The sequence below is a fragment of the Eptesicus fuscus genome, chromosome 7 (assembly GCF_027574615.1).
Source record: "Eptesicus fuscus isolate TK198812 chromosome 7, DD_ASM_mEF_20220401, whole genome shotgun sequence".
NCBI classification, from domain to species: domain Eukaryota; kingdom Metazoa; phylum Chordata; class Mammalia; order Chiroptera; family Vespertilionidae; genus Eptesicus; species Eptesicus fuscus.
This window is the reverse complement of record NC_072479.1, coordinates 87243395-87268885: the sequence shown is the minus strand read 5'-3', so window position 1 is coordinate 87268885 and position 25491 is coordinate 87243395. Positions and strand designations below refer to the sequence as shown.

The 25491-nt window shown below is 57.0% G+C and overlaps 3 protein-coding genes across 6 annotated transcripts in view; 2 read left to right on the top strand and 1 right to left on the bottom strand.

The window, feature by feature from the left end:
* NCAPD2 (non-SMC condensin I complex subunit D2) overlaps positions 1 to 4276 on the top strand; it is a 30241-nt gene extending 25965 nt beyond the window's left edge. Inside the window, exons 24-32 of the mRNA XM_028150340.2 lie at positions 58 to 181; positions 263 to 418; positions 774 to 951; positions 1035 to 1129; positions 2312 to 2392; positions 2530 to 2713; positions 3336 to 3462; positions 3562 to 3729; positions 3957 to 4276. Of these exons, the coding sequence (XP_028006141.2) occupies positions 58 to 181; positions 263 to 418; positions 774 to 951; positions 1035 to 1129; positions 2312 to 2392; positions 2530 to 2713; positions 3336 to 3462; positions 3562 to 3729; positions 3957 to 4042 (1199 nt within the window). The 3' untranslated portion in view covers positions 4043 to 4276. The remainder of the gene's footprint in view (positions 1 to 57; positions 182 to 262; positions 419 to 773; positions 952 to 1034; positions 1130 to 2311; positions 2393 to 2529; positions 2714 to 3335; positions 3463 to 3561; positions 3730 to 3956) is intronic.
* A 2483-nt stretch (positions 4277 to 6759) lies between these two features.
* Positions 6760 to 10953, top strand: GAPDH (glyceraldehyde-3-phosphate dehydrogenase). Of its 2 annotated transcripts, none has more exons than XM_028150346.2 (11): positions 6760 to 6842; positions 7079 to 7122; positions 8872 to 8971; positions 9054 to 9160; positions 9274 to 9364; positions 9481 to 9678; positions 9922 to 10073; positions 10156 to 10234; positions 10326 to 10409; positions 10492 to 10589; positions 10693 to 10953. In XM_028150346.2, the coding sequence occupies exons 2-11, from the start codon at positions 7100 to 7102 to the stop codon at positions 10760 to 10762; spliced, it is 1002 nt and encodes a 333-aa protein (XP_028006147.1). In that variant the 5' UTR covers positions 6760 to 6842; positions 7079 to 7099; the 3' UTR covers positions 10763 to 10953. The 2 variants fall into 2 exon arrangements, with proteins under 2 accessions (XP_028006147.1, XP_008143048.1); XM_008144826.3 differs by having other exon boundaries at positions 6770 to 6842; positions 7082 to 7122.
* A 1396-nt stretch (positions 10954 to 12349) lies between these two features.
* IFFO1 (intermediate filament family orphan 1) lies at positions 12350 to 25248 on the bottom strand. Of its 3 annotated transcripts, XM_008144827.3 has the most exons (10): positions 24476 to 25248; positions 20457 to 20517; positions 20217 to 20312; positions 19074 to 19214; positions 18801 to 18809; positions 18048 to 18229; positions 17855 to 17975; positions 17462 to 17557; positions 13421 to 13551; positions 12350 to 12775 (listed from the first exon to the last, which is right to left on the bottom strand). In XM_008144827.3, exons 1-10 carry the CDS (start codon positions 25246 to 25248, stop codon positions 12670 to 12672), a joined length of 1716 nt encoding a protein of 571 aa, XP_008143049.2. In that variant the 3' UTR covers positions 12350 to 12669. The 3 variants fall into 3 exon arrangements, with proteins under 3 accessions (XP_008143049.2, XP_028006163.2, XP_028006166.2); XM_028150362.2 differs by lacking the exon at positions 18801 to 18809 and having other exon boundaries at positions 18048 to 18205; XM_028150365.2 differs by lacking the exons at positions 17855 to 17975; positions 18048 to 18229; positions 18801 to 18809.
* Between the last annotated feature and the right edge of the window lie 243 nt (positions 25249 to 25491).

Here is a 25491-nt window from a genome sequence, read left to right as displayed (position 1 = left end):
TGACCTTCTCCCCAACTGAGATAACCTGTCCCAAACCTAGAATTCTTCTCCCAATAGGCGAACAGATGTTGGCTGCCTTTGTTCCACTTCTGCTTAAAGTCTGCAACAACCCTGGCCTCTATAGCAATCCAGAGCTCTGTGCAGCTGCGTCGCTTACCCTTGGCAAGTTCTGCATGATCAGGTAGACCCTGGTGTTGGTACCGCCTTCTCAAGAAGGATGGAGATGGTATGAGCTCCCTGATGATCCTCTCCTTGCCCCTAGTGCCACTTTCTGTGACTCCCAGCTTCGTCTTCTGTTCACCATGCTAGAAAAGTCCTCGCTCCCCATTCTCCGGTCTAACATCATGATTGCTACTGGGGATCTGGCCATCCGCTTCCCCAACCTGGTGGACCCCTGGACACCTCACCTGTATGCTCGGTAAGAGATCCCTCACAATGTATGAGCAGTCCTGCCAGCTCGGGGAGGGTCTAGTTAAGTCGGTATGAGAATCAGTGAAGCTGTATTTCCCTAGTCTTTAGGATTCCCGGAACATCTGCTTAGTACTTGACCTGTACAGGCCCTGGCTATGTGTGACCTCAAAGGGACTGACTAACTGTCAAAAGCCTTGGCTAAAGCTTGACCTCTTTCCTCAATTCCACCTTTCAACTCTAGACAGCTTTCTAACTTCTTCTAGAATCATTAAGAAATAGTACTCTTTCCTGTTGAGGGCTTTCCTACTAGTGTCAGGGTGTAGCCCATGGTATTGGTCCCAGTGACGAGGTTTTATTCCTAGCCTCCGGGACCCAGCTCAGCAAGTGCGGAAAACAGCAGGGCTGGTGATGACCCACCTGATCCTCAAGGACATGGTGAAGGTGAAAGGACAGGTTAGCGAAATGGCTGTGCTGCTCATTGACCCTGTGCCTCAGATCGCTGCCCTGGCCAAGAACTTCTTCAATGAGCTTTCCCACAAGGTGAGAGGCAGGGAGGAGGCTTGGGGTTTGCTGCCGAGGAAACAGGTAGGTCACCTTGTCTTTAACGTGATTCTCTCTTACAGGGCAATGCAATCTATAACCTGCTTCCAGATATCATCAGCCGCCTGTCAGACCCTGAGGGAGGGGTGAAGGAAGAGCCTTTTCACACCATCATGAAGTATGGTTCCCTGGGCCTTGGGGCATGTTTTTCCACCTAGCACAGGCCTAGCAATCAAACAGACCTGCACGGTCATGTGTCACCTAACAGGAATTCTGGCTGAGAAATGCATTGTTAGGCAGTTTCGTCATTGTGTGAAATGAACATCAGAGTCACTTACAGAAACCTAGATGGTATAGTCTCTGCACACCTAGGCTACCAGCATATGAGATAGCCCATTGCTCCTAGGCTACATGCCTGTACAGCATGTTCCTGTGCAAAACCACGTGAGGGTAAATCAAGCACAAGAGAGAATGGTGCAACCAAGTACATGGTAAACACAAGAGGTATGAGGCTGCTGCCAGGGAACAGCCTTCTGTTTTACAGCAAACTTTTTTTGACAAATAGAGTATACGTTAAAATAATGATTAGCCCTAGCTGGTTTGGCTCAGTGGATAGAGTGTCAGCCTGTGGACTGAAGGGTCCTAGGTTCGATTCCGGTCAAGGGTGCATGCCCAGGTTAGGTTGTTGGCTTGATCCCCAGTGGGGGGCGTGCAGGAGGCAACCGATCGATGATTCTCATCATTGATGTTTCTATCTCTCCCTTTCTCTCTGACATCAACTAAATATATTTAGTAAATAAATAATGATTAAAAGTATAATACACTAAATACATAAGCCAATAACAGATCATTATCACGCATTATGTACTGTGCATAATTGTACAGTACAGTACATATGGTATACACCTGGCAGAGTAGTGAGTTTGTTTACACCAGCATCACCACAGGCACACGAGTGATGTGTTGTGCTTCGACGTTACGACAGCTATGATAGGTGGTAGGGATTTTTCAGCTCCGTTAAAATCTTATGGAACCACCACCATACATGCGGTGGTTCTCGAGAAGATTCGGTAAGATGTTTCTGGCATGGTAGTAGGCATGTAGTATTAACTAGATGGCAGCTGTTTTTGTTACAAATTTACATTTCACAGTGAAAATTCCTTAGGAGAGTGGGATGGACTTCTCTGGGGTCTGGGAGAAGGCAGGAGGAATAGTGAGGTAGGTGTGGGCCACAGCAGAGAAGATTCCACTAAGGCAAGAGATTGACAGGGGCCAGTGCTAGGGGAGGGGCGGGGCTGGTGGTGGTGGGTGGGTGTAGAGCTGCCCCTGCGATAGCACATCGGCATCCCACCTCCTGCAGGCAGCTGCTCTCCTACATCACCAAGGACAAGCAGACGGAGAGCCTGGTGGAGAAGCTGTGTCAGCGGTTCCGCACGGCCCGGTATGCCGCCCTCCTGAGGCTTCGTGGTGCTGAGGAGGGGCCCTGCAGTGGAAAGCATCCTGGGGCTGAGGGAGGGGGAGGGTGCGCCTTTACTTCCTCTGTCTCGATGCTCCTCACAAGGCCTTTCCCGTCTGCAGAACCGAGCGGCAGTACCGGGACCTGGCCTACTGTGTGTCCCAGCTGCCCCTCACAGAGCGAGGCCTCCGCAAGATGCTGGACAACTTTGAATGCTTCGGAGATAAACTGTCAGATGAGTCCGTCTTCAGTGCTTTTTTGTCAGTTGTGGGCAAGCTGCGGCGAGGAGCCAAGCCCGAGGGCAAGGTGAGCCGCTCCGCTGCGTTCCAGCGCTAGTTCGTGCAGCCTGGCGTTCTGAGGCTCTTCCCCCACAGTGCTGCCTTCCTCATCCCCGGCGTGATTGCAGCCCAGCAACCAGGGTGACCTGAGACCAGATCTTTCTGCCTCCAATTCCTGGTTGTTTCTTTTTCTTTAGTGTGGTTTTAAGTTCATAGCAAACTTGAGTAGAAAGTATAGAGTTCTCCCATATGCCCTCTGCCCCCACACATGCACACAGCCTCCCCCATTATCGACATCCCCACCAGAGTGACACATTTGTTACAATTGATGAACTTCCATGGACACATCACTGTCCTCCAAAGTCCATAGTTTACATTAGGTTCACTATTGCTGCTTGTGCATCTATAGTTTGGGACAAATGTATAATGGCCTGCGTCTACCATTACAGTATCATCCACAATAGTTTCACTGCCCTAAAAACCCTCTGTGCTCCCCATGCACCCCTTTCCTCCCTCCAACCCCCAGCAGCAACCACTGATCTTCTTATGTTTCCAGTTTTAAGCTTTCACTATGTCTTCGTGGCCTTGTTTCTTTTTAATCATAGAAATAACTATTTCCAAGCCTGATCTCAATCTCTCTTCCCCTCCAGGCTATAATAGATGAATTTGAGCAGAAGCTTCGGGCCTGTCACACACGAGGGTTGGATGCGATAGAGGAACTTGAGATTGGCCAAGGGGATAGCCAGAAAACCCCAGCAGCCAAGAAACAGTCCTCTGGTATGTGAGGCAGCCCCATGGGTGGAGAAACCAGCCCAGCCCTCCTCTCAGAGGTTCTTCTTTTTTTTTCTTTTACACTCATGCTTCTGCCTTTTCTAGTCTCCAGGCACCAGCCTCTAGCTTCTGCAGCCTCAGACAATGACTTTGTCACACCTGAGCCCCGCCGCACTGCCCGCCGCACTGCCTGTCGGCAGCCAAACACCCAGCAGCGAGTTAGGAAGAAGAAACCCAAAATTGTCTTCTCGAGTGATGAGTCCAGCGAGGAAGGTATGGCGGGTCTAGGTGGGGCACAGCCTGGGGGATGGGGGCCGGTTTCCATGGGGTCCTGCTGTGTAGATTCTCCACCCACTACCCCCACCCCCAGCCGTCTTCCTCCCGGTACAGTTTGGGCTTTTTCTGTAGTGTGGCTGGGCCTGCCCCATTTGTTCTCTGAGATCTATTGCTCACCATCTTTGTGACTCAGCTTTTTCTTGTTCCTCCAATTATTGGAATAGAGCTTTCAGCAGAGATGACAGAAGATGAGACACCGAAGAAAACTACCCCCATCCGCCGAGCATCTACTCGCAGGCACAGGTCCTAGAGATTGGCTTGCCTGTTCCCATCCCTGCTGTGTAGGGTCTCTTGTGGGGTGACCTTGAATTCCGTTCCTCTTGTAAAATACTTGTCTGTCTCTGGACTTTTAATACATAAATCATTTTTATAATGGAAGGCATTTCTCTTAAGCCAGCCTAACTGAGGTGAGTTGAGCTGCTTTCACTAGAATATGTTCGTCAGTCTCCTTGTTTTGTAATGAATAAATGTTTTTATACTTTTAGACATTTTTCCTAAGCATGTCTTTGTTTCATCTTTCACAGTAGCCCAGATGCAGGCAGCAGGTAGTGTTACTGATCCAGAAAGAGATGAGCCCAGGGGTACTGGGGCCCATCTCATGCTCCTCAGTGCCTCATCTTTCCCTTCTCAACCTCCCTACCCTGCACAAGCGACAGCATTGCTCCACCGTGGAGAAGGCGCAGGGTCCAGTCTCCAGCTCTGAGCTTCTTAACTTGAGGGTGATTTTTTGCCCTCTAGCAGGCATCTGGCAATGTGTGGAGACCTTTTTTGTTATCACCACCTAGAGGGGAGGGGTGCTACCAGCATCTAGTGGGCAGAGGCCAGGGGTGATGCTAAATACCCTACAATGTACGGGACAGACGTCACAACAAAGAAGCGTTCGCTCCCAAATGTCAATCAATAGTGCTGAGCTTGAAAATCCCTACTCGAGGCCAAAGGTGGCTTCCTCTGTGTCCTGGCCCCACCCCCACTTGTGCTCCCTAGTCCTGTCTAGAGACAGGTGCCTGGCCTGGCTGATGGAAGGTCAGGTCACGATCCCCTCCAGCTGTAGACAATCTCTGGAAACAGTGTCTGTGGACCTGGAACTCCTCCCCAGGTTACGGGGTCGGCAGGAAGTCGGCCCCTAAGGTGCAGGTGCAGCTAGTGTAGCCACCTGAAGCCTGTCATCCCTTCCACCTCCCCAGTTCTCCGCTGAGTCACCTGGAAATGGAGGCTGAGCTAGCTGTCATGAGGACACTGGTGTCTTTGCTGTCATGAGAACAGATTGCGCCCGTGGGCACTGAGGCACTGAGCTCCCTTTGTGTGTTTTTTAACGGGACAGTACTAGAAAATGGAGGCAGAGGAAGCCAGCACCTCGGACACAGGCTTTGGGTAGTGCAGGAGCATGGAGGGCCTCCAGTCCCTGTCGGGACGGGTTGATGGCCCCGGCACAGCAGTAGCAGCTGCGTCTCCACAGCCCCAGCCCACTCTGCAGTGTGGGGCTTCCCACCTCCTCTCAACAGTAGGTGCCCTCTGGCCCTGATCTGTTCACGAAAAGCCTGGGCACCACCCATGCTGATGGCTGCCTGGACACAGCCTTGGCTTGCCTGGAGGGCAGGCAATCCCAGAAAGGGAAGGGACTGGGGCTGGAGTCGGGGTGCAGGACAGCGTGCTCTGCCTTTTAAGCAAAGGTTATCACCAGCTAAACTTAGCTCCAGGCTTTTAGTTAGAAAAGGGGGCTGGTGTCAGGTTATGCTGGGCCAGCAAAGAGGCTCCAGATCCGTCCCCCCCACACCTGTTGATGGGCAATGTCCATTTTACCCCACCCCCTTCTAAACCCTCCTTCCTCTCAAGTGCTCAGAACCAGCACTCCGTCTTCAGCCCAAACCTGGCACAGCTGGGCTACTGACCCACTGGGCTCCCTTCCCCTACCTATTCCCACCAGGTGCCCAGGACCTCGCAATCTTCCCCTCTTCCAGACTCCTCACCCTGCCCCCAACATCTCCCGGGCACAGCCAGTGAAGGAGAGCCCCTGGCTCCGGGCTGGTCAGCACGTCCCAGGATGGGGAGGGACTTCCGCCCTCACGTCCTGCTCTCTGCCCTGGGCTGGAGTGGGTGAAAGGGGCATTGTCTCCGGGGCCGCACAGCCCTTGAGTTTCCCAGGAGCGACTTTGTGGGTGGCCCCAAGCAGTGATCCATCCGCCCTCGGCCCGGGCCGGGCCAGGGGGAGAGCCGCTGGTGCATCCAGGGCCCGGTGTGTCTGCCCCAATGATCAGTTCTCCGGCTGCCCGAGCTGCAGGACAGCGTGACCTTCAGCGCAGATGCCTCCCCCTCAACCTCCTTCCCTTCCGGCCCCGCAGCTCAGTGCCCAGCCCAGGCCCCCGGCCCAGAGAGGCCCGGAGCCAGGGGACGGGGAGGAGGAAGGGGGGCGGGAGAGGGCCCCGCAGCGGGCGCAGGGGCCCCTCCCGGCCTTTTCCTCGGCTGTTCCTGTGTCACTACCGAAGAGCCTCGAGAAGTTCCTCAGCCTTCCCGCTCTCGCCTTTGAAAGAAAGGGGACGGGGTGGCCGCGTGCAGCCAGCAGCCGCCCCGGGCTCCAACTCCAGGTCCCCATCCCACCTGCTCCCAGTCCTGCCGTTCCATCCGCCCTGCATCTTGAACGCCCTAGCTCCTGAGTGGACTCGGGTCTCACCAGGGCCCCCGTCCCCGAGGCCACCGTCTCGGCATGCCCACAGGCACGTCCTCGGTACCATCACCATCGCCTCCGCCCTGGGGCCACTCTCAGTCCCCTCCCCCTCCGTCCCCAGCCCACACGCGCCAGGCGGGCACATGCGAAGAACCAGGCGGGTCCAAAAGAAAAAGAGGGGCCCGGCTACTCGAGATTTTACGGGCGCACGTAGCTCAGGCCTCAGCGCCCTTGGGCTGAGACTGGGCGAGCGGCCGGGAGGGGGAGGCGGCTCGCGTCACCCCCGCCCCCGCCCCGCCTGGTTTGTATAAATTGCGGCTGCAGCCTCCCCCAAGCGCTCTCTGCTCCTCCTGTTCGTCAGACAGCCTCTCCTCCCGCGCTGTGCCAGGTAAAGAGGGCAGGCGGGCGCCGCCAGGAGCTGGGGACATTCCAAAGGGGCCGCGCGCGGGCCGGGGTGCAGCGGCGGGGTGCGGGCGGCTCGGGGTGCGGGGGGTGCGCCACAGTGCGATGGCGGAGGGGGACGTGCGGAGGCGCAGGGAGAGGATGGTGGCTCGGGGAGGGGGAGGGGGAGACGGGAGGAGGGAACCGCTCTCGCCCGCGCCCTGATGCTCACCCTCCTTCCAGCAGCCACTACCCTGAGACACGATGGTGAAGGTCGGAGTGAACGGGTGAGTTAGGGGTCAGCAGGTCTTGCCCTGCCTGAGCCTCTGCAAACGCTGGGGGACGTGGGGGATGGTCGGGCCCCCCCCACCCCCAAGGAGAACTCAAGGTCAGGGCTCGGACCTCAGAGGGCCTCTGTCCCCCACTTCCATGGGTTGCACCTCCGCCCCTGCGGGGACAAGCCGCCCGGAGCCTTCGCCCCAGATGAGCAGGAGAGCCCTCAATCCTAGGCTTTGGACCATTCCCCTTAGCGAGGGTTTCTTTCTCTTCTTTCGCGCCCTGTGGGGTCACGTGCTGGGAGGAAGCCCCCTCCCCCCCTCCTGGGCCCCACCTGACCGCACGGCGGGGATGCAGGAGGCACTCGCAGCTGGGCGGGCTCCTCTGCGGTAACCTCGCCGCCATGTTGCAACCGGGAAGGAAATGAATGAATCGCCGTTAGGAAACCTCCCTTACCTCCAGTCTTCCTCCTTCCCTGACTATGACTAACCCTCCTGCCTCAGTGGGGTGGAGCCGCCTCTATCCGGTAAACCTGATGAGGCAAGGCTTTCCCGTGCTGCTCTCCAAAGAGCTGGACCTCGGAACTCGGACCACATTCACCCTAATCCACCCTTAACCTGCCCGCAGAAATCCCCCGGGAGAGGATGCTTTGCCTGGCTGATTCTCTAACGAGTCAGAAACGTGCTTTGGGGGGCCTTTTGTGACCCTTTTTCTCATTTTCGGGGAGGTGTGGTAGCTGTGGCTTAGAGCCATGCTAGGGCAGCTGAGTCATGGTAGTTAGAAATTTTCCACCATAAAATGGCTCCTTGGAGCAGCAGCCCCTCTCCACACCAGCTCCCCTCCAAACTCCGTTCACCCGTGCCTGGAGCGCACACAACCCTAAAGACCAGGCTGTAAAGGTCACTGGGAGGATTGGGTGTCTGAGAGCCTTGGGAACCCTGCCCTTCTCCCCATTCCATCTTCCGGAAACCAGATCCTGACTACCCCAATCTGGGGTTAAATATAGCACCTGACCTTTCTGCAGCTGGGGGCCTGGCTGCTGCTATCCCACCGCCTTCCCCGCATGTACACATCTGTTGCCCCTACTGCCTGATTTCGGCAAGAGCTAGGAAGGATAGGTAGCTTAGCAACTAGAACCTGGTTCTTAGGAATTGGAAACAGCTCATCCCTTTTGTAGGAGGAGCTTAGAGAAGAGGTGGGCCTCCCCCCATCCCGTTAACCTTTACTCTTGCCCTTTGAGCTTGGTGATGCTGAGTGTAGAGGTCTTTGCTCCGTAGGGGTGTGGCCTGAAGCTGGACAAGATAGGAGCCAGCGTTGCCAGGGCAGAGAGTGGGGGTGATGAATGCCACGTGCCAGACTGCGGGTGGCAGGAGGAGGGCCCTGCACTGTTGCTTGCAACATTTCATTGCTGGGGGAGGGGGATCAATGGGGGAGGACATTTGTAATACTTTAAACAATAAAGAGAAATAGAAATTAAAGATACTCTGAATATTCTAAAAAATTTATTTCAGAGGACTAGAGTTTGGGCTAGTTTTGGGGCCTAATCACCTCTTGGACAAGATAGAAGCCTTTACTTTGTGGCCATGATGCTGAGTCAGGGTGGCTGGAGGAAGATAAATTAGACCTTTTGGGGCTTTCTGGTGGCAGGAAAGGACTCACTATCTTGCTTTTGAAATAGGGTAGGTGGGCCACGGGCTACTACTTACACACAGGAGAATTCTCAACTCCCTCCTTGCCTTCTCGCCTCTTCTATCCCTCAGATTTGGCCGCATTGGGCGCCTGGTCACCAGGGCTGCTTTTAACTCTGGCAAAGTGGATATTGTCGCCATCAATGACCCCTTCATTGACCTCAACTACATGGTGAGTGTTGTCTGTGTGGCTGGTGTGGGAAGCAGAGGCTGATGGCTGTGCAGCCCCTTGAAGCCTTGGCTTGCCCCTCCAGGTCTACATGTTCCAGTATGATTCTACTCATGGCAAGTTCAAGGGCACCGTCAAGGCTGAGAACGGGAAGCTTGTCATCAACGGAAAGTCCATCTCCATCTTCCAGGAGTAAGTGTGGAAGAACAGGAATAAATTTGCTTTGGGGGAGGTGCTAGGATGGGGTGACCACCTTGGGTACCTGGTACTCCTGCCCCTGAACTGTGTCCTGTCTGCCCTTGTAGGCGAGATCCCGCCAACATCAAATGGGGCGATGCTGGTGCTGAGTATGTGGTGGAGTCCACCGGTGTCTTCACCACCATGGAGAAGGCTGGGGTGAGTGGCAGGGAGGCTGCAGGTGGAGTTGATACACTAAGAAGATGGGGGTTGGGGGGAAGCTGCCTTAGACAGAAAGGTGAAGCATGGGGTCTGTAACGCCGCCTCTGCTGCAGGCTCACTTGAAGGGCGGAGCCAAGAGGGTCATCATCTCTGCCCCTTCTGCGGATGCCCCCATGTTTGTGATGGGTGTGAACCATGACAAGTATGACAACTCCCTCAAGATTGTCAGCAATGCCTCCTGCACCACCAACTGCTTGGCCCCCCTGGCCAAGGTCATCCATGACAACTTTGGCATCGTGGAGGGACTCATGGTAAGAGTGATGGGGGAAGGGACCTCGGCACATTCATTTCTCAACCCAGGATTGGTTCCTTCTTCCTCCTACAACGTGGCCTGGGCTGCGGGGAGGGGAGGGGCGGGGCTGTGGAGAATCGGGGTTCCTGAGCGTTAGCTGGGGTCGCTGTATCCCTTTATTTCTCCTAAAGTTGAGGAGGGAGGCTGAAGGGTGGGTGGGGAGCACCGTGCAGGGCCCTCACGCCGTCCTCCATGTTTGCAGACCACAGTCCATGCCATCACCGCCACCCAGAAGACCGTGGACGGCCCCTCGGGGAAGCTGTGGCGTGACGGCCGCGGGGCTGCCCAGAACATCATCCCTGCTTCTACCGGCGCCGCCAAGGCTGTGGGCAAGGTCATCCCTGAGCTGAACGGGTGAGGCTTTTTGCTGCTTTTCTGGACTTGGAGTCTGGGGGAACCAGGAGCCGGTGCTGACCCCACCTCCCTGTGTCTACAGGAAGCTCACCGGCATGGCCTTCCGTGTGCCCACCCCCAACGTGTCGGTTGTGGACCTGACCTGCCGCCTGGAGAAAGCTGTGAGTATGGGAGCAGCGTTGGGCTGGTTTCCGTTAGAATGGTGGCAATGCTGGAACCTGAATAACTATATCGTTTTTTTACCGTGTTTAGGCCAAATACGACGATATCAAGAAGGTGGTGAAGCAGGCAGCAGAGGGCCCCCTCAAGGGCATCCTGGGCTACACTGAGGACCAGGTACTGAGAGAGGGCAGGGAGCTTGGTGTCCGCAGCCCTTCTGACCAAGACTGGGTTCCCATACTTGGCCTTCTTTCCTCAGGTTGTCTCCTGCGACTTTAACAGCGACACCCACTCCTCCACGTTTGATGCTGGGGCTGGCATTGCCCTCAATGACCACTTTGTCAAGCTCGTTTCCTGGTATGTGGCTGGGGTTGGGACGATGCTTGAAAAACGGATTGTGGGTCTGGCGCCCTCTAGTGGCTGGCTCAGAAAAATAACACCTCACCCTCATCCCTTCCAGGTATGACAATGAATTTGGCTACAGCAACAGGGTGGTGGACCTCATGGTCCACATGGCCTCCAAGGAGTAAGAGCCCCCTGGACCAGCAGCCCCAGCAAGAGGAAGAGAGGCCCTCCGCTGCTGGGGAGTCCTTGCCCCAGATCAGTCCCCCGACACTGAGAATCTCCTGACCACCGTTTCCATCCCAGACCCCCTGAGGAAGGGGAGGGGCGTAGGGAGCCCTACTTTGTCGTGCACCATCAATAAAGTTCACTGTACCCAGCCAACTCTTGCATATTTATCTTATTTCAGGGTCTGGGGTAAAGGGGAAGGAAACTGGGTTGGTACTAAGGTGAAATAGCTCTTGTTGAGAGTAACAAAGCGCCTTGCTCACCCCAACCAGGCATAGCCTGAGTGTAGATTGAGAGGCGGCATGACCGGAAGCATCCCTTACCGTGTGTGCCCAGGTGACACTGGTGAAAGGCATCTATTCTCTGGCTGTTCCCCTCCAAGGCTCCAGCACCGCCACTGCAGCGGACCAGACTTTTCCTCGCCACACTCCAGCCCCATCAGGGCTGTATAAGTTAGAACCTCACCCGATACACAGTAAGGACCCGTGACTAAATCTAGGAAGTGAGGGGGAGTATGGGTGAGGCACAGTGCCTGCACCTGGTGGAGACCCTGGTTTTGCCACGTGAGGCTTATGTAGGGCAAGTTACTTAGAACTTAATAGCCATCAGGTGCCTCTCTGCACCTGTTGAGGAAATGGAGCTGAAACTAGCACAGTGGTCGGCAAACCGTGGCTCATGAGCCACATGCGGCTCTTTGGCCCCTTGAGTGTGGCTCTTCCACAAAATACCACGTGCGGGCGCGCACGTACAGTGCGACTGAAACTTCGTGGCCCGTGCGCAGAAGTCGGTTTTCAGCTCTCAAAAGAAATTTCAATCGTCGTACTGTTGATATTCGGCTCTGTTGACTGAGTCTGCCGACCACTGAACCAGCCCATACCTCGCAGGACTGTGCAGCTACCGCCGGAAAGGGATTCAATCAGTGACACAAGGCATCCAATAAATACTCTCCAGTTTCATTCTTAATAAAGATTCCATTCACATGTCAGCTCACACAGCTCCCCCGGCAGTTATGCTAAGGTCTCAATCCCGTCTCCCAGTTTCTCCAAGGTTTTCCAAGTTCAGACGTCTCCCTCGGCCTGCTGGTCTCTGTGTGACAGACACGGAGGAGGCACATCCGCTGATCCTTGACACCGAGACCCTGAGCACATGCGCACACCTGTGTGCGCACACACGGATAGCTTCGCCTTTTTGTCACTCAGTGACGGAGACAAGAGCTTCCAATCTCCGCGTTACTGCACCCAGTCAGACCCAGGAGGGGCACAGAGACCCCTTCAATATGGCATTGCCATGAGGGAGGGGTCATGCCACGTCCTTACTGTCCACAGGCCGGGGACCGGAGCGCTTGGACAACGGAGGACTTCGCGCCCTGTCCAGCCCCACGTCCTCACCTGCCACACGGAGAGACCCCTCTCCCCCTGCCAGTGTTGCACAGGCCGGGGCGTCCAGCCTGACCCACTCGTACGGGTGCCTGGGCCAGTCAGCACCAGGACAGAATCGGACGTGAGCCGGCGCTAGGCCGCGGGGGGGGGGGGGGGGGGGGGGGGTATCTATCACATTCAGTGGAGAAGTTGCGGGGCCACAGTCGCACTGGCAGCATTTTGAAGATGGGGAGGAGCAGACACCTACGCATGAGGTCAGGAGGGCCCCCGCTGTGGCAGGAGTCGCTGGGAAGGGCAGGCCAAGCCTTGCTCCAGACACCCTAGAACCTGGAGAGGCCGCGGACCAAGGGAGGAAGCCCGAGGGAGGTGCGGCCCTGTCGCGGGGCCAGGCTTGGTGCAGCGGGACAAATGAAGTTCCCTCTGCGAACCCCGACTCTGCGAGGAGGTGCGAGGTGCCTTCCCATCAGGGTGGGACCAGAGGCAGGTCCCTATCTCAGGGAGCTATCAGATGAGACCTCTCGATCGGAGTCCTCAGTCTCGCTAGGCGGTGGCGGCGGGTCGCTAGGCGGGACCGCAGTGAAAGCAGGAGACTTTCTAGAAAAAAACACCAGTTGTCACCTTGGGGCAGGCAGGACCCTCCACTCCCCCACCCCCCACCCCCGGCCTCATTCTCTGGTGAATCAATCTCGGGCCAGGGCAGGAGGACCACGGAGAGAGGGAGTGGGGAGGGGACCGATGGGGGAGCTGCCCCTTCTTTATCTTGAGAACTTGGGGAGGCTCGGGGTTCAGGAATGTTTGAAGTAAGAGATGCCACCTGGGCCGAGTGCACTGACTGGGTGGCCTCTGCTTTCTGTTTGTAGAACTTTTGTGACGTTTTTTTCTTTTTTGTTGCGATGTTACTTACATGGTCAAAGCACAAATGATGGCCTTGACTCTCGGTAAACATCTACCTCACACCCCTTCTGTTCCTGGTCAGTTTTTAGCTGCCTCTCACCAGGGAACCATCAGAGTGGGTGGCACTGGGAGGTCTCGGCTGCCCAGCCACGAATGGACATCCACTGGGCCTCAGCCACTGTGACCTCCGCTGAGAGCCCACAGCCAGAGGTGACAGTCACCGCGGAGGGGCTTCAGGGCTTGCCCGCCAAGCGGCTCCGGTCCACCGTGTCCTCCCTGCATGCGCCCTTGGAGGAAGCGTGAAGGGAGGTGGGCAGCGCCCTCCGCTCCGGGGGAGGCCCTTACCGGTCCCCAGACTGGGTGATGAGCCGGCGGCAGGTCTCCATCTGCACGTCCAGGCCCCGCTTCATGCTGCACATCTCCATGTACTCATGCAGGTGCCGGTTCATGTCGTTCTTGGCCGTGGCGAGCTCCAGCTGTGGCAGGGACAGGGCAGGGCCGTCAGGTCAGCAGTGACCCTGCTCCCAACCCCCAGGAGGCAAATGCGCCAAGAGCACCAGGGCGCAGGGGGTCCAGGCAGCATTAGCTGAGGGCTCAGATTTAAAAATAAGTCAGCCCTGGCCGGTTTGGCTCAGTGGATAGAGCGTAGGCCTGCAAACTGAAAGGTCCCAGGTTCGATTCCGGTCAAGGGCACATGCCCGGGTTTGTGGGCTCGATCCCCAGTAGGGGACTTGAGGGAGACAGCAGATCAATGATTCTCTCTCATCACTGATGATTCTCTCTCTCTCCCTCTTCCTTCCTCTCTGAAATCTATAAAAATATTTTTAAAAATAAAATCAATCAGGACCAGCCAGCATGGCTCAATGGTTGAGCATTGACCTATGAACCAGGAGGTCACGGTTCCATTCCCGGTCAGGGCACATGCCCGGGTTGAGGGCTCAATCCCTGGTGGGGGGCGTGCAAGAGGCAGCCGATCAATGATTCTCTCTCATCACTGATGATTCTATCTCTCTGTCTCTCTCTCTCCCTTCTCTGAAATCAATAAAGATATTTTTTATTTATTTTTTTTAAATATATTTTATTGATTTTTTTACAGAGAGGAAGAGAGAGGGATAGAGAGTTAGAAACATCGATGAGAGAGAAACATCGATCAGCTGCCTCTTGCACACCCCCTGCTGGGGATGTGCCCGCAGCCAAGGTACATGCCCTTGACCGGAATCGAACCTGGGACCCTTGAGTCCGCAGGCCGGCGCTCTATCCACTGAGCCAAACCGGTTTCGGCAATAAAGATATTTTTTTAAATAAAATAAAAAAAAAAAAATTGAACAAGGCGGAAGGCACTCAATATGCTGTCATTCCTTCTAGTTTTCCAGGCAGTCTTTGCCTACAGAGGAATGCAAAGGCATCTGCCCAGGCCTGCAGTCTTTCCAGACTGGCGGGAGCCATGAGGAAAGGAATGTTCACCCGAGGGAGGGACAGGAGGGGAGTTCCTGGCGGGGGGGGGGGGGGGGGGGGGGGCACTCTCTGTGGATGGCCTTACTCTCTGCCTGGGGTTCCTGCATGGCCTGGCTCATCCCTCACTCCCCACAACCTGTGTGTGTCCCTCACTAAATCGGGAACTCCTGTAAGGGCCGGGCCACAGGCCTTACTCATCTCCACAGGTGCACGCCGGTACCTGGATGGGAAATGAATTAACTGTGACGTAGCTACAAGACTCATGCATAGAGGAGGACACCTATGTGCACTGTTGAAAAGGGTTCAATTCTCTTACCATCCATTTTCTCATTATTTTCTATTTTTTATTTATTTTTACCCTCACCTGATATTTTTATTTTATTTTACTTATTGATCTGAGAGAGAGAGATCCAGTTGTTTTCTTATTTATGCATTCATTGGTTGATTCCTGTATGTGCCCTGACCAGGGATCAAACCTGCAACCTTGGGGTATTGGGACATGGCTCTAACCAACTGAGCCACCAGCCAGGGCCATTTTTACACTATTTTCTCACTTGTAAGCCATTTCAGAGACTAACAGCAAGACCTGCTGCCAATACTGAATGTCCTACTGGTATAAAATGTATCCCAATGTCAGAAATGTTACATGTGGAAAAAACATGGGGCCCCCAGTCCAGGAAATACGGCCTCCCTCCCAGAGCCTGCGCCACGGGCTCTGAGGCAGAGCGGAGAGGTGGTGCAGAGGCGTAAGAGATCTGGGCCAGAGACAATCAGCTGCCTCTCTTTGTTTGGGGTACGAAGGGCAGGGCAGGGCCAGAAGCAAGGCAGAAAGAAACTGCCTGGAGGTCATTTGCTTGACTGCCTGAGAGCAAAGGGAAAGGGAAGGAAAGCAGCCGTGAATAATCTGAACTGGGCAGAGGAAACCACCCATAACTAATCTGAGCGGGACAGAGGACGGGAACTCGAAGAAGAAGTAAGTGGGTCACAGGGCAGACGCAACAGATGGTCAGGACAGGGACCTGGATGAGAGGGTGGCCTGGGTGGGTGTGGCTGGTTCCAGAGCTGGGGTTCCAGCTGGGGTCCCGCAACAGAGGAGCAGGACGTGCTGACTGCGCCAGCCAGGGAGGGATCTGATCCAGCCGCTCTTTTCAGGGTGTGGGCAAAGGCAGGTTTACAGACATTCGTACGGAAGGTAACACAGTTAGTAAATAACAGCACAAGAATAAACTGTTTCTCGTGCTCACAACCGTAGACCTACGTTGGCCACCTGTGTATTCTATCACCAACATGGGTTCTATCACAATACAAGGCCAGGACTGCCACCTGTTGTCTCTACATGGTTGTCTGCCCCCCTGGATTCACACAATTCAAGCAGAGAGGCGCACAGTTGAGGAGGAATCCACAACAGCCCACGCTGAGACTCCTGGGTAAGCGGAGGGGTGGGCTAAGGCTGGGAGCACATGGCGAGAAGAAAGGACGTGAGGGAGCAAGAATTCTTTCCCACCCTCCACCCTGGGCCTCGGCTTGACCATCCAATAATGGGACATGCCTCCATCTCACTGACCCTGAGAGATCAAAGGTCACAAAGATAAAGGGACCTGGGGTGGCCCAGAGGCATCACCAGGAGCCACACTGCAAACAAAGCCACCGAGTCGGCTCTGCTGACATCCCTGAGGGCACCCCACTGAGAGAGCGGAGGAATCGGTGACTCGAGAACATCTTCAAAAGCATGTTTCCACTTAGGATTTTCTTTTCTTTCTTTTCACATCAGGCTGTAAACTAAGCCCCTCCGTCCAGGGGGAGGAGCAGGCAGGATGCAGCCTGGACCACTGCTCCGAGGCCCCTGCTGGTGCAGGTGCAGTGAGAGGGAGGAAGGAGCAGGGGAGGGAGTCGGGCAGAGAAGGAGGAGGCAGCGAGAGGCGTAAGTGGGAAAGTGAAGGCCAGTCCTCCCGCTCCTCCCTCAGCTGGCAGCATAAACCCAGCTGTGCCTGTGGCACTGAGCACTGCCCGGCGGGTTTAATCCCAGTCAGAGCACAGACCCAGGGCGTGAGTTAGAACGCTGGTCAGGGTGCATCCGAGGGGCAACCCATCGATGTTCCTCTCTCACATCAATGTGGGTCTCTCTCTCCCCTTCTCTCTCTCAAGTCATCACGTGAGGCTTAAAAAGAAACCACAAACACTTAGCACTTGTCTGCCTGGGCAAAAACAAGAGGTTTCGCTTAGAGGAGCCAGGACCACTGGCGTGAGGTCGTAAGCGTAAACATGCCACACGGGCTCGAGGAGGCGGAGAATTACGGAGTCTGCGGCCTCCTCCCCAAGTCAGAGTCCTCAGGAGAGGACCCCTCGGCCAGGGCAGGAGGGCTCACCGGCATCACCTCAGCCTCCGCTCCCCGCCACCCTCTCCATCCGGGAGCCCCAAATTCTTCCTGGGGCCCCTCCACCTGCCACCTCTAGAAGGTTCCTCAAGGCCGGGGAGGACGAACAGAGCTCCCTCCATTAGCTCACAGGCTGAGCTGAAGACGCGGCCAAGTCAAGCCCACCTGAGTGGGTTCCACTGACTGATCCTAACTCCACACGCGTGCTTACTGGCTGACAGACACTGCCCTCGCTCCACAGGCGTTACTTCATTCCATCTTCAAGCAACCCTCTGAGGGGGTATTATTAAGATTCCTCTTTTACAAATAAAGAAACAGGCTGAGAGAGACTAAGGAGCCTGTTGCAAGTTAAGAGAAGTAGCAAGTGAGAGAGCTGAGACTTGAACCCATCTGTCTGCCTCCCTCCTGAGGTCTTAACCCACCAGAGGCACAACAGCTGGGCGCTCACACCTCCCCCCAAAGGAAAGGGAGGCCTGGCGTCTGGGGCTCGCAGGATGGGACCACACGACCTGCAGCCCCGCCCACACCCACGAGGAGCCTCCACTCGCATCCTTACCTCTATCTGGTCAATGGTTTCCTGATACTCTTTCTCCCGCGTCTTGAACAGGGACTCGGTATCTTTAATCACCTTCTCCAAACTGTCCTCCTGTTGCTGGAGTAGAAAGGGAAGCAAGGGTGGGGGAGGGGCCAAGGGAAGGGATGGGACCGGGCGGGAGGGGGTTCATTTCACAGGGCCAAGGAGGGGGAGAGAGAGAGTCAGGTTAAAGGAAACCGACCGTCGTCGTAAAAAAAAGGAGAAGGGTCAAGAAGAAGGGGAGAAGCAGGTGAAGGATGACGGCCACAGAGGGAAAGCAGAGCGAGGGGAGGAGGAAGGCAGGGCGGGAGGGGAGATGGCAGTGAGCTGGAGGGGCGGAACTGGGGGGCCCCGGGGGCCGGGAGGGGCGGTTACCTCTCCCTGGGCCTCTGCCGCCGCCATGGCATAGCCTGAGAAATCCTCCCAAAGCAGCAGGGTCTCCTCAGTCTCCTCCCAAGTCAGGCTGTCACAGTCGTCCTCAAAATCATACTCCCTCCTAGAGACAGGGAGCCCGTGTCAGGGGGGGCTCCGGCCTCGGGCTGCGGGGCTGGGGGCCTGCGGGACTCACAGCTGGTTGAGCATGCGCTGCATCTCCTCGTTGATGCTGAGGGCTGTGCTCTCCTCCTCATCCCCATCGGGCTGGCGGGGCCCGTCACTCTCCGACAGGGAGGGGTCCTCCTCGGTGGCAGCCTTGCGCTCCCGCTTCCGCCCCCCCATGGATGGGACCTTAATGGGAGACAAGTGCAGAGACTACAGAGCCGAGGCCGGGTGCGTGAGGAGAAAGGGCGGCGGGAGGAGAAGCGGGAACCAGCGGGGGGTGGGGGGAGGAGGGGGGCGGACAGAGAGAGAAGACACAGTTACAATGACAGGAACACAACACCAGTCACCAAGGGACAGGCACACAGACGGACGGACGGACACGGGGCTGCAGACCGAGGGAGAAACAGAAGAAACAGGGAAACAGCGGTGAGGTGAGGGAGACATGTCTTGTTGTGACCACGTTAGGATGTGCACAATGGCTAATGAGGATTTTTTTCCTAAAAAAAAAAAAAAAAAGGTCTTTCTAATGAAATGGCTGAACAAAAAAAGCAAGTTTCAGGTTGCAAGGAGGAGGATACAGTGTTCATAAAGGAGGACCTAAGCCGCATATCCAGATCCGGAAGCCGGAAGAAGGGAGAGAGAGAGAGGAAGCGGAGAGGAAGAGAGGAAAGGGGGAGGAGTCTGCGCTGAGGAGCCCAGCAGGTCAGACCGATGGCCAAGGCCTGGGCGGTTTAGAAACAGGGACTGGGACATTAATAAGCTGCGTGAGAGCAAAACTAACCAGTTTCTTCTGTGGAGAAAGCCAGAGAAGATGAGAGGAAGAGAGAGGAGAGGAAGCAGACAGAGGAGAGAGGGGGAGAGATGGGTTAGAGACAGCGTCCAACCTTCCCTTCCGAGGCTGCTCCTGGCCCCCCAGCTAGTCCCACGGGGGCCCCTGGGTGCCAGGGTGCGGCCCCCCAGGAGGAGGATGGGCAGCCACGAGGGAAGGCTCTTCGCCTGCCCAACCCTCCCCCGAGGCCCTCAGGTGGGCACGGAGGTGCGGGCGGGGCCTCACCTGGAACATCTGGATCATGTCCTCACAGTTGCGCTGCTGAGCCACGTCGCAGAGCTTGGCGGTGATGTCGATGCGGCGGCAGATGTCCATGTCCACCTTCATGGCCTTCTCCTGGATCTTCGTGTCCAGCTCCGTCAGGTTCTGTGCAGGGAACACGGGGAACAGTGAGGGGGCAACCCGCCCGCCACACAAGGGCCAATGGGCCCTGGCGAGATCCTCCTCGTCCTTCTGGTCACACGTCACCACCGCCTCCCCCACGAAGCCATCGCCAACGCCTCCAGCAGCTCGCGTCCCTCTGGGTGCCCTCCACACAGCACTCGGCCCAGGCGCTGACGTCTCGAGCAACTGGCTCCCTGCCAGATGGGGAGCCCCTGGAGGGCGTGGCCCAGAGCCTGGGACATGTGGGGGGTCCCCCTTGGCACTTATGTTCCGAGAGAAAGGGAGACTACTGGGCACTAGGAGAGTGGAGAGCCAGTGCAATAAGGCTAACAACCGCTAACACTCATTGAGCGCCAAGTATGTGCTAGCCCAGTGGTCGGCAAACTCCTTAGTCAACAGAGCCAAATATCAACAGTACAACGATTGAAATTCCTTTTGAGAGCCAAATTTTTTAAACTTAAACTTCTTCTTCAAAATAGACTCGCCCAGGCCGTGGTATTTTGTGGAAGAGCCACACTCAAGGGGCCAAAGAGCCGCATGTGGCTCGCGAGCCGCGGTTTGCTGACCACGGTGCTAGCCCCGTCCTCAGCGTTATGATCGTCATCCTCATTCAGCAAAGTACCCGCCTTCATCTCCCCTCCACGTGAGGAGGGAGGCAGGGCGGCTGAGGAATTCGCCCGCGGCCACACTGCTGGCGAGGGGCAGGGCTGGGGCCGTGCCCTTAACTTCCTGCTGAAGGAGCTCCGGTGATGGAGGCGTGCTGCCTCCCCAACACAGGGGCTGTGTTTCTTCTTTTTCCCCCGCAGCACTGGGTGGCAAAGGAAAAAACGGAAGCAGAGCAAATTTTGGGGGCGGGGAGGGGATACGCGGGGTGTGTGGACCGGAAATCAACAGGCCACACCTAGCAGGGCTGCTGGCCCGGTTGGACAGCCTGGTGATAAGCCCATCGGGGAAGAGTGTGAGGGGGGCGCTGGCTGCACTCACGTTGCTCATAAGCCCTTTGAAGACCACTAGCTCAGCCTTCAACTGCTGCACCTTCATCGCCAGCTCCTCCTGGCAGGCGTCAGCCTCCTGGGCTTCCTAAGCCAACAGAAAACCCTGGCGTCAGCGGCGCTGCCAGTGTGGGAGGAAGGTCAAGACAAGGAAGGAGGGACAAGGAGCCGGCTCCAGGACCGAGGGGCACGGGGAGGACTGAGGGAAGCCCAGGCGGTGGGGCGCCCTCACCTCCTGGAGCTCGTGCACTCGCTCTTGCAGCTGTAATCGCACCGTGTACTCCTCTTCCCACCTGGCAGACAGGGAAGAAGGCAGGAGCATAGGGGCGGCGTCCCTCCCGGTCCCTAGCTCCCTGCTCCCCCCGTGTCTGGCTCAGGCCCCGGCCCCTGGGTCTGGCTCCCTAGATGAGGAGGAGCCGTGGGCAGGAATGCCTGGCAGGCCGGGCGGTGGCCAGCTGCAGCTGCCGGGCGGCTCCACGCTTCCTGGCCAGTGCCGAGCGCACCAGCTGCCTTCCCGGCACCTCCAGGCCACACACCAGGGAGGACATCTGAGAGCAACTGCAGTTGCTCTGGTCCTTCACATGCCCGTCCCATTCAGGCCCCGGCCCAGCCAGCTGTCCGCTGGCCTCATCCCCCACGTCCTGCCCACACCAGACCACAGGCCCACCCGGCCCAGTCTCCCACCTTCAGCGGCACAGATCCGGGCTCCCGCCTCCTGCCTGCACCAGAACAGAGCTCCTCTAGCCTGCTGCCCTGCCTCGCACGGGGCCATTTAACCCTGTAAAAGCAGCTGCAGGACACACACCGCGTCAACAGAGATGCTCAAGAGCTGGGAGGAAACACTCAGTCCACCCCCGCATGCCCGAGAAACTGCCCACCGAGTCCCCGCTAAGGGAGCTGGAGGGAGGTGACAGTGGCAAGCAGGAGGCGGGGCTACTAAGCACCCAAACCCAGAGGGAAGGGAACCTGGGGTACGAAAAAGTGTCTGGTGAATTAGTGGGTGAGAACCAGAGGTGGCATCTCCTGGGACGCAGGATTCGGAGACTAAGACCACCAGCAGGAGAGCAAACACTCTCGCCACAGGCAGGGCCCCCGCCCAGGACCAGGCTTCTCACACAGGTGGTCCCAGGTCAGCCAGTGCCTGGTCCGTCACATCACTGAGATGGAAGGCTAGCGGTGGGGGCAACACCGCACCCCACAAGGCTGGCTGGAACAGCGGGACTTCTCCGACCCCACTCATATAGCCTGTCCCTTCTCGCCACATTCTTTAATATAGTTTTATTGATTTCAAAGAGGAAGGGAGAGAGAGAGAGAAGCATCCATGATGAGAGGGAAACATGCGCTTGCTCTTGCAGCTGTATCCGCACCAATGACTGGCTGCCTCCTGCACGCCCCACCCCGGCGATGGAGCCCACAACCCAGGCCTCTGCCCTTGACCGGAACTGAATCCGGGACCCTTCAGTCCTCAGGCCGATACTCTGTCCACTGAGCCAAACCGGCTAGGGCCTTGCCGCATTCTGGGAAGATCCTTCCGGCCTGAGAAAGGAGGGGAACTGCACCGAGAGAAACTGCAGTGTCAGAAAGGTGGTTAGGGAGTAGCAAAGAGGACAGTAAGAAAATGGAAATCCGAGAGAACGGATTCTGCAGACACGGGATTCAATCCTTTCTTCCCCTCCCTCCACCTTTTTCCCATCTCGCCCTCGCACCCATCCCCTGCCTCTCCCTCCAGTCGCGCCTGGCTCTCCTGTTCCTCACTCACAGCCGCACTGCAGTATTCCTAAGAATAACTTCTGCATCACCAAGGCTGCCCCTCCCAGTTGGGCAGGGAGAAGGCAGCCAGCCCGGCCACCACCCTGCCGGCCACCACCCTGCCGGCTCAGCGTGCAGCCCAGACAGAGCGCAGCCTTTTTGGTTCCCTGCCACCCTTCCCCACTGCCCCCGTCCTTCCCCTTATGTATTTTCTTATACAAGATCCTTATCTTTCCTGACCCTGTGTTCTTCATCTATAACTTAAAGGCTTGGGACGTGGTACCCTCGTGCCCCTGGAGTCCATGAGTCCCTGGAGGAAGAAGGCAAGACTGACAAAGGGACATTAACCCTGGACACGATGCATCAGGAAGGGGGGAAGCATTGTTTGACAGTGAATTCAACAAATTCAGGCAGAAACTTACGTAAGGAAGTTATGTAAGGATTAAGGTTAATAAAATCTTACGGGGTAAAAAAAAAAAAAAAGAAAGAAAGAAAGAAATCATGGAAGCTCACTAGAATTCTATTTACACTCCAGTCAGACTGTTCCGAAAATAGGTTCATTTTGACCTCCGTTCAAATCTGTCCTCACTAAGGAGGTTCCCTTAATACGTAGGATTTGAGCAATTTCTGTGTACTCTGTGTTTACCAACCACCTCTCTTCCAGATGAACGGTATCCTTGAGTAAAGTGAGGAAGCAGGGGCCATTCCTGTCCAGGAAAAACTGAGGCCAGGAAAGAGAGCCCCCCAAGGTCACACAAGGAAGGGGAACTGAAAGTAGAACCCAGGAGGCTTCAGCTCCCTCCCAGTTTAGTGTTCAAGCTATGGCCAGGCCTCACAGGCTACAGACAGGAGCTACAGTGTTGCTATAAAGAGAACAGAATGAGGGCAGGGGATCTGGGGGGGAAGGATGAGTAACTGCCAGTGTCACGTACCAGACAGCTCTATCTGCGGGGCCCTCTGCACAGGAGCCTGCTGCAGAGTGATGAGCTCATCAGTCCCCAAGGAATAACTCTTTGCTGCCTGGACAGCTGGACCAAGGACAGACTCAGTTTAAAAAAAAAAAAATTGGCCCTAAGAACAGCAGTTGTTCCTGTGGTTGTAGAGGTATTCCAGAATTGTCCGTGTTGTACTGCTCACTGTGTTAATGAACTCTGGGGCTGGGGCTGGGGCTGCAGCAAGGGCAGGCTGGGGCTGGGTGACATCCGAATGATGACTTTAGGATAACCAGGATTCCCAGAGACACTCATAACATGGCCTACAACTAAGGAAGCCAGTATGAGGACAAAACTCAGCCTCAGAAAGCATGCTGATCTGTGATCTGCGTGACTCTGCCTGAAGGTTGTCCCAGGACCCCCGTAACTTCCCAGAACATTCAGCCAATCCCCACCAGACAAATCTCCGCTACTCAGCTGCAAGGATAATTCCCGGGCCTGCCCACTAGGGGTCAGAGTAGCTACTTAGGAGGTTACAGTTGAAGGCCCCCAAACCAAAGTCGGTCATCTTCCTCCTTGAGCCTGGCATCAGGCAGAGTCTACAGAGGGCTGTCCCAACAGCCTGCTTATCAACCCCCTACGGCAGCCACTTGGCACACAGCCAGCGCTCTCATGGCATCCCTTCACCTGGCCTTTTGTGCTACCCTGCCAGGTTCCCCGCAAAAAAGCCAAATCTTCATCCTCAGAAGGTGCCGAGCCTGCCCCCAGCTGCGGCACATTCACAGGGAGTGTCCACATTCCCAACTTCCTCCTCCCCGCTCCTCTGCTGACTGTTCTCAGTGCCTCCGCCCTTCCAGACTCCCCACCTCCCAGGAGCCCCACAACTACCAGTCCCTCCCCTTTCCCTAGGGAATTCCCTTGACTCTTTCTTGCCCCATGTTTCTGACCTACTCCAAGCAATGCCCTGCGGTCGCTGAGCCTTTAAACCAGCGCAGGGACCCAGCCTCCATTCCCAGCACTGCTTGGAAAGCTCTGGGCAGTGGCAGGATCACCCACTGCACCGGGCAGCCCTCCCTCGCCACTCCCTTCTAATGTCACATTACACTCCCAAGTTGAAGCTGTTGCCTCTGACTCTCCATCAGTATGTGGAGCTTAGATCACAAAACCACCCGAGGGCTGAGACTGATGGGGATGAGCAGTACCCCAGACGTGGCTTCTCAGACCCCTGCCCCTTTCACACCTCACAAAACCCCAGTGACACCCTCCTCCAAACACTGCAGCCTAGAGGAGCCGGAAAGAGAAGTCAGAAGAAACCTATGAATTCCCCACAGTATTCCGCTCCCAGCCTCCTCCTTGTCACGGGTCTGACTTCTGCATTCTCTGCCGATCCAGTCTTCCGGGAGCCAATGCCACCTGGCCACTTCGGGCTCCTCCTTACCCGGCAGGAACTTACTCCCGTGTCAGTCCTCCCTGATTCTGGGGCCCCAGCTGCCCTCCTCCCCGCACCTCGCCCTGGCCCGACTGTGGCAGGACCCTAAGCCGGCCCCCGCCGGCCGGTCCCCGTCCCTACCTCCGCTTGTACTCGTCCCGCTCGCGCTTCACCTTGGCCAGCACGTTGTAGAGGGCGCGGATCTCGGGGGTGATGGTGTCAATCTGGACGCCCACCCCGTCGGGGTGCACCCACGACAGGCCAGGCCCCTGCACCAGCATGGGCTCCAGTCCCGGGCCGAGCCGGCGGGCGTGAGAGAAGGACCAGATGGTGCCGGGCATGAAGCGGGCCGACGAGGAGAAGGCGGCGGAGGTGGAGGTGGAGGGCGAGGAGTGGCCGGCGGCGGCGGGGGCGAGGGGTCCGGCGGGCGAGCGCGCGGGCGAGCCCAGCACCCGCGCCGATGGGGTGCAGACGGCGGCCGGCCGGGCGCCCAGGGGCAGCCCCAGGGGCCGGATGGGGCTGACGAAGCCGGTCTGCACGGCCTGGTCGCGGCGAGCCGGGCCCCGCCGGCCCGGCTTGCCGTCCTCCAGCGCCTGCTGCAGCTGCTTCTCCAGCAGCCGGTTGCGGCGCTCCAGCTCGTGCACCTTGGCCAGGAAGCAGCGGAAGCGGAGGTTCAGGGTCTTGAGCACGTTGATGTTGGAGCCCAGGTCGTTGCGGAGGGCCATGGCGGCGGGGGGCGCGGGGCCCGGCCCGGGCGGCGAGTAGGCAGCCGGGCCCGGAGGGGCGCGCGGCGACGGGGACGCGTCCCCACCCCCCGCGAAGCGGTCGCCTCCCAGAGGGTCCCCCGGCGGCCCGGCCAGGCCCTGCTGCTCCTGCTGTAGGAGGAAGAGGTTGGGCCCGAATAACGGATTCATGGCTGCGCCTTCTGCTGGGAGATGGAGCCCGGTGCAGGCGCAGGGATGCGGGGCGAGGGAAAAGGGCCAATGAGGCGCCCGGGGGACGCAGGACAGCCAATCAAACGGCTCGGCAGAAAGGGCAGAGGTCAGGGGGGCGGGGGAGGGCGCAGAGGAAGCCAATGAAAGGCTCGGTCTGAGGTTGGCACCTGAACTTTTCCGGGTCTGAGGCCGAGCCCAGAGCTGAGCAGAGCACAAGCCAGC

Excerpts from the sequence above, each read along its gene's own strand:
- IFFO1 (XM_008144827.3), bottom strand. The coding sequence starts at position 25,248 with ATGAATCCGTTATTCGGGCCCAACCTCTTCCTCCTACAGCAGGAGCAG. Across the intron at positions 20,518-24,475 it reads CGGGACGAGTACAAGCGGAG|GTGGGAAGAGGAGTACACGG; the intron begins GTAGGGACGGGG and ends CCTGTCTGCCAG. Across the intron at positions 17,976-18,047 it reads CAGCGCATGCTCAACCAGCT|GAGGGAGTATGATTTTGAGG; the intron begins GTGAGTCCCGCA and ends CCCTGTCTCTAG.
- GAPDH (XM_028150346.2), top strand. The coding sequence starts at position 7,100 with ATGGTGAAGGTCGGAGTGAACGG. Across the intron at positions 9,161-9,273 it reads TCCATCTCCATCTTCCAGGA|GCGAGATCCCGCCAACATCA; the intron begins GTAAGTGTGGAA and ends CTGCCCTTGTAG. Across the intron at positions 10,590-10,692 it reads TTTGTCAAGCTCGTTTCCTG|GTATGACAATGAATTTGGCT; the intron begins GTATGTGGCTGG and ends CATCCCTTCCAG.